The 14,592-nt window shown below is 40.2% G+C and overlaps 1 protein-coding gene across 1 annotated transcript; it reads right to left on the bottom strand.

Moving 5' to 3' along the window:
* Positions 1 to 12,929: 12,929 nt before the first annotated feature.
* Positions 12,930 to 13,289, bottom strand: LOC142168937 (uncharacterized). The gene has a single exon (XM_075230114.1). The coding sequence runs from the start codon at positions 13,287 to 13,289 to the stop codon at positions 12,930 to 12,932; it is 360 nt and encodes a 119-aa protein (XP_075086215.1).
* Between the last annotated feature and the right edge of the window lie 1,303 nt (positions 13,290 to 14,592).

The following is a 14,592-nucleotide window of genomic DNA, read 5'->3' on the forward strand; positions in this document are numbered from 1 at the left end:
AACAAACAGGCGAGCAAGTAATCAATAAGAAGCCTAATCCTGCTGAGTATAACACAAAGATCCCCAAGTCCAAAGGTATCATGGCAGGAAGACATATTAACTTAAGGTTAAATAGAACAGGCAGACTCAGAACTTAACCCAGTCGACTATGCATGATCACAGGAACTAAATGTGTTGGGATTCGGCTAGAAGCATAAGCAATACCAAAGAATGCAAGAGTGACCAAACACCACATTAAGGTTCTCAACAACAAAGCAACAAGTTTGGTTAAAACATTGCGACAACAATAGGGTTCAAGTAAGCAGGTAAAAAGTAAATCCCACATAAAGGATTTATCAGGAGAAGTTCATTAAAGCAAGTTCTGGGTAGGAGATGATTCCCTAGTAATTTCAGCGCGAGAATCCAAAGCAAGGCATGAGAAAAACTCACAATAAACAATAAGTGATCAGAACAACAGAGCAGACTTAAAGATATACAAAATCATTGAAGTTGAACCTAATGAGCATGTATTAAAATCTAGGCAGGTTATGACACTAGGAGATTCAGAACTACAGAATAGCTTCAAAGCAAGTAAAATTGTCAATGAAAATAACACAATATTGAAGTCATATTGGTTCACAAAATTCAAACAACGTGGATATGCAGAGCACTGAACACAAGCAAAAGAAGATAGAATTGCAAGAGTCAAGATACTCACCAGTTTGCAGATTCAACAAACAAAATGGAAGAGAAGACTAAGTGTCAGCAACAACTTGAATATAAGTAGCAAAGAGAACAACCAAAAGACCCAAATCCTAGTGCGTCAGAGTTCACAGGAGATTCAAATGAGCCCCGAGCATTACTCGCACTAGGGAGGTCGATAGAGAGGATTCTGGTGGCCTTGGCTTTCTCCCGGCCACAATCAAGAGTGCAGAACAATATAGAAAGTGTAAGAGTGAGAGAATAATAGTATTCAAATAGTTGTAGCAATAGTTGTTTAGTCTTGGAGGGGAAATGGGGAAAGGGGGTTTATATAGTAGTAATAAATCAACACACAAATAGGGAAATACAGTAAATCGAACATAAACAAGGAAAGAAAAGCATGCATAATCGATCTAGAATCAATTTAGGAGAAAAATCGGGCAAACCCTAGTTCTAGACAGAGAACAAAATAGTCAAAGAATCTCGTTGAATCGGACCCATATAGCCTGGTAGTGAATGTATCGAGTCAAAAACATGGAGATACTACAGAATCGAAGTCGAATGAACTCCCATCGATTTAACTTCCATAAATAACTGAGTACCAAACACTATGACGTTAAGGAGATGGTGAGAATCTCCTGTGTGTAAAAAAGGAAAGAAAACATGGAAGATTCTCCATGTGATATCAGATTAGGGTTGGGATTTAAAGGGAGGAGGCTAGGGTTTCTTTCAGAGAGAAGGAGAGGATGACAGGTTTTTAGGGCGGCGGTCTCAGGGAAAATAGTAGGGTTTCAGGTGGGTTTGGTTAATTAAAGAGGGGAGATGGGTTGTGGGCCGTTGATCTCTCAAATCAACGGCTGAGATGAAAGGAAAAGTGGGGTGGGTCAATTTTGGGCCAACTTTTAAAATACTCGAATTTATTTAAAAATAAATTATTAAAATGTCTAATAAATGGTAAAAATATTATTATGCTGTGAAAATGGTTGAAAATAATAACTCAATATTATCAAAATATAAAATGCTATTTTAGCATAAATAATATAATAAACGCAATTATTTATATGATATAGGCTATTTATTGAAACAATTGTGTAAATAGCTCAAAAATACAAATGTAATTATATGAAATGAAGTAAAATGTTATAAAATATAAATGTGGACATAAATAATAAATTTGGATGATTAAATCACTCAAACATAATGTGAATGGATAATTAATAAATATCTGAATAAGTTAAATGCAAGAAAATCAATTTTAAAGTTTTACAAATTAAAGGAAATTACATAAAATATTTATATGACTCTTGTAAATTGGGTAATAATGCAAAAATGATATTTGGAAAGTGGATGGAGTGCTTTATAAAATATGAGGGAAAATTGGGTATCAACAGTTGCCACTCTTTACTCGGGAATGATGAAAGAGTTGTCGGGTAAAGAAAATGATCACAAATTTTGTCTGAAATGCGCGAGGATGATGTGTGTTTGAAAACAATGGGGCCGAACCCTAGTTCTTGAGTTGCCTACATATCCCTGGTGTTACAAAAATCAGGCCGTGTGTAGTTCTGGATCCAATGGCGAACGAAACCGATGGAGTTGTTATAAGAGTGGTCGTGTGTTTCGAAAAAGGATCTCTTGGATAGGATAGTGTCGTGAGTAATGAATAATTTCAGGTGGAGATATGAATGCGAATTTGAATGTTACGTATATTCAAGATAAATGTGTGGGCGGTTATGGAACAAAGAGTAATCAATTGCTGATCATTGGTTACGTTTGAGATAATCAAAGGATATGAACATTGTGAACGGAAATCGGAGCGAGAATTGCTCCCGTTTTTAGAACGATTACCTCCCGAGTTACCTGCAAAAATTAAAACACAATGCACGCGAATACATAGGGTTATTGGTAAAATTTAAACATGATGCAAATTCCCTTCGGACCATGAGAGTTGTCTTTGGACGATGAGGATCATGTCCTTCGACCATGACGTCCTATGCCATGAAGCGTATGATAAGGGATTCGCAGGCCATGAAATGGTGTCCTCGGTCCATGAGTATGGTTCCTCTGGACTATGATGCCTTTGGATAATGATATGCAGTTTCGAGAGATCCTCAGGCCATGGCATGATGTCTTCGGGCTATGAGGATGATGCCTTCAGACTATGACACCTTCGGACAATGTGGCGATGTTCAGCCCATGAAATGTAAAGATGCGGCGATATCGATCATTTGATAGAGGTAACAGGTGATTCTTAGTCATATACGAGAACGAGACAAGGTAGCACTTAGCCCATGTATGTGATGAGGGCGGTACTTAGCCCTATTAGAGGAAGGCAGCATTTAGCCTTATGCAATAGTGGAGGCAATACTTATCCTCATGCAATGTAATGGAGGCAGTGCTTAGTCTCATGCAAGGAAAGACAACATTTAGCCTTATGCAATAATGGAGGCAATGCTTAGCCTTATGCAATGTTATGGAGACAGTGCTTAGTCTCATACAAGGAAAGGCATCAGTTAGCCTTTTACAATAATGGAGACAATGCTTAGCCTCATACAATATAATGGAGATAGTGCTTAGTCTCATGCAAGGAAGGCAGTGTTTAGTCTTATGCAATAGTGGAGGCAATGCTCACCCTCATGCAATGTAATTGAGACAGCGCTTAGTCTCATGCAAGGAAAGGCAGCATTTTAGTCTTATGAAATAGTGGAGGCAATGCTTAGCCTCATGCAATGTAATGGATCCAGTGCTTAATCTCATGTGGAGGAAGCCAGTGCTTAACCTTATGCAATAAGGGAGGCAGTGCTTAGCCTCATGCGGAGAATGAGGGCAGTGCTTAGCTCTATGCAAAGAAAGGACAACGCTTAGTCTTATGCAATGATGAGGGCAGTGCTTAGTCTTATGCAAAGAAAGGAAATGATTAAATGTGAGAGGGAAAGTGGTCCTTAACTTGACGTGTTTGTGCTTGGTGACTTCTGTCAGTGTGAATATAGCATCCTGGTTATATATTCGTGGACATGCTTGTTATGTCCGTTATGCCTGCATCCAAAGAAAAATCGTAAGTTTTAGGGGGAAAGGTTGGTCCGTTCTTTTGATTCCTCATTTCGCCTTTGCTCCCTGTCTTGATGCCTTGTTCGAGTCACCTTAAGTAACATCTGACTAATACAAAAATGAAATTTTTGAAAATATACATTTGCGATAAATTACTTATTAGGAATGCAGTTGTTCAAAATATATGATGATGCATAAAAACAAATGATTTTGTCGAACCATAGACTATGACACGCTTTGAGACATTGCGGCCTTCTTAACTCGGCATCTCCCGGCAATACACTTCTTGTCTATCCTTAACGTAATGAGATTGATGAAAACTCAAGATTTGCCTCAGTTCCTGACCGTAGATGGGAATGAAAATTTTATTATGATGTGACCGAACCCACAGGGCTACCTATGTATCCCCTCTTAAATGGGAATCAGGTCAATCGTAGTCAGGTTACATCAAAAGAAAGTGAAAATACAATATTAAACATAATATCTCTTGACGGCATCCGAATTGATAGGTTTTGGCCATATTTCTCCATCCATCTCTGCAAGTATAAGTGCTCCTCCTGTCAGTACTCGGTGGACCATGTAAGGACCCTTGCCAGTTAGGTGAGAATTTTCCTTTTGCTTCGTCCTCATACGGGAAGATCCGCTTTAACACCAATTGCCCCGGTGTGAATTGCCTCGATCTAACCTTTTTGTTGAAAGCCCTTGCCTTTCTATTATGGTATAGTAGACCGTGTCACACTGCGTTCTTTCTCTTACCGTTAATCAGAGCCAATTGCCCATACCGGCTCTGTATCCATTCTCCATCACTGAGCTCGGTCTCCTGTATGATTCTTAGGGAAGGAATCTCTACCTCGGCGAGTATAACAGCTTCAGTACCGTAGACCATTAGATAGGGGGTCGCCCTAGTTGACGTACGAACTGTGGTACGCTACCCGAGCAAAGCAAATGGCATCTTCTCATGCCATTGCTTGTAGTTGTCCACCCTCTTCCTTAATATCTTCTTGATGTTCTTGTTGGCGGCTTCTACAGCTTCATTCATTTGCGGCCTATATGTTGTAGAATTTCGGTGCTTAATCTTGAATGTTTCATACATGGTTTTCATTATATCACTGTTGACATTGGAGGCATTGTCGTTAATGATTGACTCATGTACTCCAAATCGACAAAAAATTCGATCCCGAACGAAGTCTGCTACCATCTTCTTAGTCACAACTTTATAAGAAGCGACTTCGACCTATTTTGTGATGTAATCTATAGCCACCAAAATGAACATGTGTCCATTTGAAGCAGCGGGTTCAATTTGTCTGATGACGTCCATGCCCCAAGTAGAGAAATGCCAGGGTGAACTCGTTGCGTTGAGTTCATTGGGTGGCACCCATATCATATCAGCATGTACCTGGAATTGGTGGTACTTCTGTACATATTTGATGCAATATGTCTCCATAGTCTTCTAGAAATACCATGTCTTAGTATCTTCTTTGCTAAACCTATCCCGTTCATGCGAGGTATACAGGTCTGGCATCTATTTCTTCGAGCAATCCAGATGCCTCCTTGGCATCGACACATCGCAGCAATCCTATGTCAGGAGTCCTTCTATACAGAATTCCTCCGCTCTGAAAGAAGTGGTTGGCCAATATTCAAAGCGTGCGCTTTTGATTGTGTGTAGCATTTCCTGGGTATTCTCCTTTCTCCAAATACTCCTTGATATCGTGAAACCATGGATTTCCATCGAACTTTTATTCAACATGAGCACAATAAGTTGGCTGCTTACGAATCTCTATCAAGATAGGATCAATGAAATTCTTGTCTAGATGTTGTATCATGGAAGACAAGGTAGGCAGAGCATCTATGAACTTGTTCTGAATCCTCGGGGCTTTGTTTATTCTATCTTTGTGAGCCTCTTGATCAAATCTTGCACACAATACAAGTATGGTAATATTTTAGTATTCTTGGTATCCCATTCTCCAAGTACTTGGTGTACTAGTAGATCTGAATCTCCGATTACCAGTAACTCCTGAATATTCATGTTGATGGCCAATCTGAGTCACAAGATACAAGCCTCGTATTCTGCCATATTGTTGGTGTATGGGAACCTGAGCTTGGCAGACAACGGGTAGTATTGACTGGTTTCTAATACTAAAACAACTCAAATGCCCACTCCTTTGAAATTTGTGGCTTCGTTGAAAAACATCCTCCAACCATCATATGTTTCGGCAATATATTCCCCCACAAACAACACCTCCTCTTCGGGAAAATACGTCTTCAATGGTTCGTATTCTCCATCTACGGGATTCTCTACCAGGTGATCGTCCAATGCTTTCCCCTTGACCGCCTTCTAAGTCACATAGATAATGTCGAACTCACTTAGCAATATCTTCCACTTTGATAACTTACCCGTAGGCATGGGTTTCTGAAAGATGTATTTTAGTGGATCCATCCTTAATATGAGATATGTAGTGTATGCGTAGAAGTAGTGTCACAATTTCTGGGCTATCCATGTCAAAGCACAACAGGTGCATTCCGACAAAGAGTACCGGGCTTCGTAAGGTGTAAACTTTTTACTCAAATAGTATATCGTCTACTCCTTTCTCACGGTTTCATTGTGTTGCCCCAGGACGCAACCAAACACTCCATCCATCACGGATAGGTATAGCAGTAAAGCTATTCCGGGCTCTGGCGGGACCAACACGGGTGGCTTAGAAAAGTACTCCTTAATTTTATCGAAATCCCTTAGACATTCTTTGTTCTAGCTCGTCGCAACATCTTTTCTCAGCATTTTGAATATCGTCTCACATATTACCGTTGATTGTGCTCTAAAAGGGCTGATGTAATTGAGGTGTCCTAGAAAGCTCATCACATCTTTCTTGTTCCTCAGCGGTGGCAAGTCCTGAATGGCTTTGATTTTTGACGGGTCTAGCTCAATACCACTACAACTAACGAAGAAACCCAACAACTTCCCAGCAGGTACTCCAAAAGCAAATTTTGCAGGATTTAGCTTCAGATTGTACTTTTGAAGCCAGTCGAAAAACTTCATCAAGTCTGTTACGTGATTCGAACTCCTCTTAGATTTGATGATGACATCATTCACGTACACATCTATTTCCTTGTGTATCATATCATGGAAAAGAGTAGTCATGGCCCTCATGTAGGTAGCCCCAGCGTTCTTCAAATGGCATTATTTTGTAACAATATATCCCCCATGGCGTGATGAAGGCTGTCCTTTCGGCGTTTTCTTGGTCCATCCAAATTTGGTGGTATCCTGCGAAGCAATCTACAAAGGATTGGAGTTCATGCTTGGCATAGTTGTCGATCAGTTTGTGTATGTTGGGCAAAGGGAAATCATCTTTAGGACTTGCTCTATTCAGATCTTGATAGTCAACGCACACTCTGACTTTTCCATCCTTCTTTGGAACCGGCACAATATTGGCTAGCCAGGTTGGGTACTCGACCACTCAAAGGGCCTTGGCTTTGATTTGCTTGGTAACCTCTTCCTTTATCTTCAGACTCATATCTGGCTTGAATTTCCTCAGCTTCTATTTTACCGGCGGACATATAGGGTTGGTAGGTAGCTTGTGAGCCACTATGGACGTGCTTAACCCAGTCATGTCGTCGTAGGACCATGCGAAAATATCCTCATATTCTTTTATAAATCTGATGTACTCTTCCTTCTCTGATGGCGGTAGATGAATGCTAGTGCGATTTGACTGTTTCAGAATCCCCTAAGTTAATTGCCTCAATTTCTTCCAAATTGGACTTTGGTTAGTTCTCAAAATTCTCTACCTCTTTGACAATTTCCTCAGGTATTATATCATCTTCCGAATTACTTTCCTTACGTTGAGTTATCTCATTACATATCACAGTCATAGGTTCATCAGGATATGTAATAATTATGCTGAAAGGAATGTAGAAAGATAACAATAAATAAACGAAAAGCAATAATGCATTAATAAAACTTAAAATTGTCAACAAGTACGACTCAATGTCTCGAGTAATTATTTCCAAAAAACATACTGAAAATGTCTTTAATGCCCAAAAACAATTTTAAAAATAAATCACGCTAATTCTGCCAAGGCTACCCAGGTACTCGGCGAGCCCGGGATTGTGTAGTAGTCAAGTTCCTGAGAACAACTCCTTCTCCCACTATCTGAATGGTAAGGTCTTCCTCCTCCTCCTCCTCTAAGATTGCACTGCAGTCTATATCCTCCTCGTCCAGAAATAGCTTCCTCATACCGGCCAAAACCTCATCTTCCTCAGATCCCCAAAGCACATCAGTCTGGTGGAATGTCTGGTGCAGTGGTGGTATGGGTTGTTCCAATAGATATTAAGGGGCACGCCATGACAGTATCCAATCCTGATATTCTTGCACGATATACTCATACCCGAGACCGAAGGTTGTGCCATGATATTGTGGCCGTACCGATTCTGTGATCCATTGAAGATTTCGTCTGAGACCCTTGCATGGTTCATACCCCAACCACATCAGTATGCTTTCTATTTTATTGCTCCACCATCGACCCTTCTCAATTGTGTTTACCCGCTCAATGCGGTGATATGTTTCTCCTCCCAATTTCCTCCTGTTCTCGATAACCGGCACAGTCTGGTTGGTGTAGATAGGGTTGCCTCCATATCCATGAATAATCACCTCTTGATGGTTCCACTCGAACTTCACATCCTGGTGCAGAGTAAAAGCGACTTCCCCAGTTGTGTGTATCCATGGTTGTCCTAGTAACAAGTTATAGCTAGTGGATATATCTAGCACCTGGAATTCAATGTCGAACCAGGTTGGGCCCATCTACAGATCAAGGTTGATTTCGCCGATAGTGGCTCTCTGAGACCCATCAAACGCCTTCATGTTCATGCTTCCCTTCCGTATCTCATGCAAGCCTATACCTAGCCTTTTCAAAGTAGTCAATGGGCATATGTGCGCATCTGAGTTTTGCAATAGCGATAAGATGGATATCTGGGTGGGAGTCTTGTTCAGGTGATCAACAATGGAGTATTCCCTCATCTGTACCTTTCTCCAAAGATCATGAGAGCCTGTCTCCACGACATGTGGCTTAGATGTGGTCTCTTTGCTTGTTCCTCCAAGATTTTCAAGTATGTAAACTTTGCTAGTTCTGGTCATTCCTTGCACAGCACCTGTCTCTTCCATCTTGGCTTTTTCTTTTCTTCTTCCATCTGCCACATAATCCCATGGGACAATATCAGACTTATAGGACTGTGTCGGAGCTACCATCATAGTGAAGGGCGTAGCTACCTCGACCTAAAACAGTGTCTAGGTTTGCACCACAATAGGCGAGAGGGTGACAGGAGATGTTTTCGGAGCGTCCCCCTTCTCAAATAAGTCTGAAGGTTCCCTCCTGATCCCATTCTTCATCAGTTTCTATCACATTCACTCCCTCGCCCCTATGATCAGGAAGAGGGTTATTGAGGACATTTGGCGCGACCTCCTTTACTTGTATAACTTTGATGTCAATCAGCGTCTGGATCTTGTCTTCCAACATGCGGCATTCCTCAATGGAATGACCCTTCATACCTGAATGGTAGGCACAAGTTTTGTTGGGGTTAACCCACTGGAAAGGGTTTTCAATAGAGAAAACACGAATGGAAGTGACATAACTAGCGGCCTTTAGTCTCTCATACAGGTTGGCTATGGGCTCAGCGATAGGGGTGTATTTACTAGGAGCTCTACGGTCAAAGTTTGATCGTGGCTTTAGGTAGTTTTGGCGGGCGGTAGGAGGTGAATGGTAATATGCAGGTTGGGCGTTATAGGTATGGTAGGTGGTGGTAGGGTATTGGTATTTTGGAGGTTAGGGTTGGTATGTAGGTGGAGGTGTTTGGTAGGTAAGAGGAGACTTAGGGCCCTGGGCTACCATTACGGCACCTACTTTCTTCTTCTTCAAAATACCTCCTGACTGTACGGCTTTGTTGGTGGCTTGCAGTGCCTCGAAGTTGGTCACCATACCGCTCTTGATCCCTTCTTCTATCCTTTCTCCCAACTTGATGATGTCGGAGAACTTGTGATTCTCTATAACCATCATTCTTTCGTAATATTGTGGATCCTGAGCTCTGACGAAGAACTTGTTCATTTGTTCTTCTTCCAGTGGCGGCCTCTGATCTCCAACAAGTAGCATACTCGCGAAAGATTTCTGTTGGCTTCTTCTCGAGGTTCTGGATATAGAAAATGTCTGGCGCGTTCTCTGTGTTGAACCTGAATCTATCGATAAAATCGGATGCCATACTTACCCATTTTGTCCACTTTTTTGGATTCTGGCTAATATACCAAGATAATAAATCACCTGTAAGACTTCGCATGAACAGTTTCATGCGGATTTGCTCATTATTTCCAACTTCTACAAGCTTGTCACGGTAGGTTCTCAAATGCACCTTAGGATCACCGTTGCCATCAAACAACTCAAACATAGGAGGTTTGTAACACTTTGGCAGTTCCACATCAGGTTGGATACACAAGTCTTTTAGTTCAAACCTTTAACGCCCTTCCCTCCATCGACACTCTCGACTCTCTATGTAAGTTTCTTTAGCTCCTCTACCATGTTTCGGATGAGCATGTCCTTCTCGGCCGGTTCAGGTATGTATATGGTTTATTTCAGGGTATGGGGTAGGGTTTCCACGTATATCGGGTTGCCTTGGTATGTTCTTGGGACTTGGGTATATGAGTGATCATTGATCGAGGTTTGAGGGGGATCGGGGGTAAGTTGTGGTGCATTTTGAGGGGTGTGATAAATGGTGGTTTGCAGATATTGGGTTGGGCGATGGTGATGGTGTTGAGGGGTTAAGGTTTTGAGGGGGTGCGGGATTGTGATACTGGTGCGTTGCGGGATGATTTTGTGGAGCTATGGGTGGTGGATTTTGGGCTTGGGTGTTTTGCAGTGGTGTTTGGTTCTGAGTGGTTGTGTTTTGATGGTTGATGTTAGGAACATTTAGAGTGAGGGAGAGGTTTGCAAGATTTCGGACCTGCTCAAGCTCACTTTGTAATTCCAAGATTTTCTGTTCCAAATGTAGGACCAACTCATTCAGTCCTGGCGTACTTCTTCCATCTGAGGTTTCAACATTCTCTGTCATAGTAGCATTTGGCCTTTTGTTAATGTACACTATCTTGTTATGAATGAAATGGCAATGACTAATTTTAAATGCAAATTTAAGTTGAGTTGCACTTCCATATTGTGTTATAAATGAAATGCAAATTCTTATTCATGAACTGAAAACATAACTGCCCAAACATATTCATGAATTGAAAACATAACTGTCCAAACATGCAATTGCATCATGTGATGAACTAGAACAACATTGAAGCTCAAAAACAGAGCATTGGTTTGGTCTACAAAATACAAAAACAGAGCATTGTTTTCCCCAAACAAATAACTTCCCAAACTACTAAGCTCTAACAGAGCATAGTGTATCAAACAGAGCATAACTGCCCAAACAAAAACCTGGCAGTGACATCTTAGATAACATAAACAAAAGCTGGTTTGCTTCATAGTGTAGATGCAGCTGAACTTGTTTGATTTGAAGGGCTTTTTTTCCTTGCTACACTGATCTGCTGAAGTTGTGACCTTGTCACTACATTTCTTCCTTTAAACTTCAATCTGGGGGGCTTAAATCCAATGTCTATGTTAGTTGCAGATGTATCCTTGAATGTCCCACCTGATATGACTCTCTCAGATGATATATCAAGCTGTAAAATATAATGAATTAGTAAAAACACAAACAGAACAATTCCAGCCCACAAACTGCATTACAATAAACTATACACCCTTACATTCAGGATAGTAGTTCCAGTCATAGTGTCAGTGAAAATTCCAAAACCAGTATGCCTTGGCCCTTTATGTCCAATGGTTGTTGCATTAGCCGAGCCTCCTCCTAGTGCAGTTCCTCTTCCTTTTCCCCTGCCTAGTTCAGGGCCTCTTCCTCTTCCTCTTCCTCTTCCCCTACCAAGCCCAATTGATTGATTGTTGCTTTGTCTTTTGACAACACTTGTATCCTCACATATAGATGATGGATTGCATTGTTGAGATGATATTTCCTGAGATGATCTTGGTGGATGTGGTTCCATATTTTGACTTTGTTGAGGAGCACTTCTTGGAACATGATGACAAAAGTAAAAGAAAAGAATATCAGAATTGCAAAGAAAAGAATGTAAAAGACAGAAGTACAAATATCAGAACTTACCATGTTCCTGCATCCAGATTTGTTGTGGCATGTTTGTTGGCAGTTTGAACAAGTCATCTTTACCCCTTTATTGGATAGTTTACCATACTTTTTTCTTGGTTCATCCTTGGCTTTTCTCCTACATCTCTTTGGTCTACCTGGCATAGGTTTAGGTTCAGGAGGCTCTATACATGGATTTGTTGATTCTGGCCACATCTTCATGTTAGGAATTGGTTGAATGAAATGCTGGTAAGATTTAAGGAAAGTTTCCTTCCTATACCAGTGGGCAACATAATCATCTGGGTCCATTTCTCTATCATAGAATGCACATACTGCATGTTGACATGGAATACCCCTCAACATCCATGATCTACAAGTACATGTCATGGTCCTAAAATCAACAATGAATCTGTACACACCTTCATCAACTTTAAACCCATGTCCTGCATTCCACATATCCTTACACCTCCTAAAGAGGGCTTTGTTCTCTTCCAGTATCATCCTAGCTATTGGTGCAATGTCAGTAACCCAAGTCCCAGCAAACTTCCTCATTTCAATGGTCCTATTCATGATTTTGTGTCTAATTTCTTCCAACATAGTTATAACAGACTTGTGCCTAGGACCTACTATCCACGAATTGAATGTTTCACACATGTTATTCTCAATGACATCACACTTTGAATCTTCTCTAAAGTATACCCTACACCAATACTCTTTATCATACTTTAACAAGTCTTCACATATCTTATAACCAAGCTTATTCATTGTTTCTAGTTCTTCCTTGAATTTCACTTTATATGATGCTTTGGCACATCTCCATAATTGTTTTCTCATTTCTTCACCTCTCCGGTTAGACCAAATGTGTCTAGCACACATTTTGTGTTCTGCCATTGGTAGTAATTTCCTTATAGTTGGTACTAGTCTCTATAAAAAATAGTAATAACTATTAGTGGAGAGTATATATAAAGCAGGAAAAAGAAAAATTAAAAGTTGATTGTAACTTTGCCTTTTGCATATCTGACATAAGAGTTAAGTCAACGGCATCTCTTAACTGTAAATCTGCAAATCAAATATGTGATGAACCATCTCCAAGAGTGTTTTGTCTCTTGATCAACTACAGCCCATGCAATAGGAAACATTTGATTGTTCCCATTTCTACTAACTGCAACAAGTAACTTACCCTTGCAGATTCCCTTTAGAAAACAACCATCAAATCCTATGATCCTTCTGCACCCTTCTAACCATCCTCTTTTCAAAGTATCTAAACATAGATAGAAATAGACAAACAGATTCCTGCCAGGAAGAGTCTCACTATCTGTTCTAATCCAACAAGAACTCTCAGGATTTGTTTGCTTAATAATATCAGCATAATCAGCAAGTCTGTTAAATTCCATCTTCCGGTCACTCATGAATTGATGTATCACCCTACACTTAGCCCTGTAACAAACAGTCCTTCAAACATACAAACCTAACTTATCCCTAACCAAATCTTGAATCTCCCACAACTTAATATTTGGCTCGGAAATAATCCTATCTTTATACTTATTGGCAATGTACTTAGAAGTACATAATTTGTTCTTGTTTTTGGTGTTGCACTTATGAGCTGGATGGTACTTCTTCACAGTAAAGTCACATGAATCCCCATAATTGCTTGCATACAATTCCCAGTTACACTTGGCTCCTTTACACTTAACTCTAACCCTATCCTTTTCATTAGGCCTAATTTTTAGTTGCACTTTGTTCTCCACAGCATATGAGGCTACTGCTTTTCTAAACTCTACAGTATTTTCAAATACCATACCAAGCTCAAAAATAGAAAGGTAACAGTCAGGGTCAAACCTTACCTTTTTACTTCTCCTTCTATGAGGTAAGTTAATACCCCTTTCAGCTAAAACATCTAAGTCATTTGTGCTATCATCACTTCCAATATCAGAACTGGTGTAGTATTCATCCCCTCCTAATTTTCCAGCAAACATGTCCTCCTTAGATGGCCTGCCAATATCCTCAAAACCTTTATCTATTCCAGCTTCTCCCAGAATAATCTCTTCTGGTGGAGTAGGTTTCTTTCTTTGTTTCTTCTGTTTTTTCTTGTTTCTTCTTTCATGCCTTAATGAAGTGAGCTCTTCATTCACATCATTATCATCTTCATCAGGTATGTTATTTAATTCAGACTCACTACTTGACAGATCTGATGCCAAACCATCATCTATGTTGGTTGTTTCTTCAACCCCTTGTAAATTCTCACCTGCAACCCCAACATCAGCTAGATTTTCCTCAGCCACAAATGTGTTGTCTACAACACTTTCTTGGATATTTATATCCTCTCAAACAGTAGATGTTGTCCTAGCCTCTTTATTTAATGTAGTTTCACTTGGTTCAACAACTTCTAGCCCACATAAAAGGCCATATGGGACAGTCTCATCAACCAACAAAGGCTCATTAACTACATGCTTAATAAACAAATCCAAATGATCAAGATGATTAAGGTGACAAACTATATTATACAGTTGTTCATCATTTCCAATCAAGACAAAGTCATTAGATTTCGGATTAATTAAATAAAAACCCTCTACCTCAGCATACCCCATATCCTTTGTGTAGGACAAAAGCTCAAAAAGAGAAAAGTGATCTTTGTCTATCATGTGACCATCCTCACCCCTCCTCTACATATCTCGGGTCAGGATCCTTAATAATATG

The sequence above is a fragment of the Nicotiana tabacum genome, chromosome 14 (genome assembly GCF_000715075.1).
Source record: "Nicotiana tabacum cultivar K326 chromosome 14, ASM71507v2, whole genome shotgun sequence".
In the NCBI taxonomy this organism is placed as follows: Eukaryota; Viridiplantae; Streptophyta; class Magnoliopsida; order Solanales; family Solanaceae; genus Nicotiana; species Nicotiana tabacum.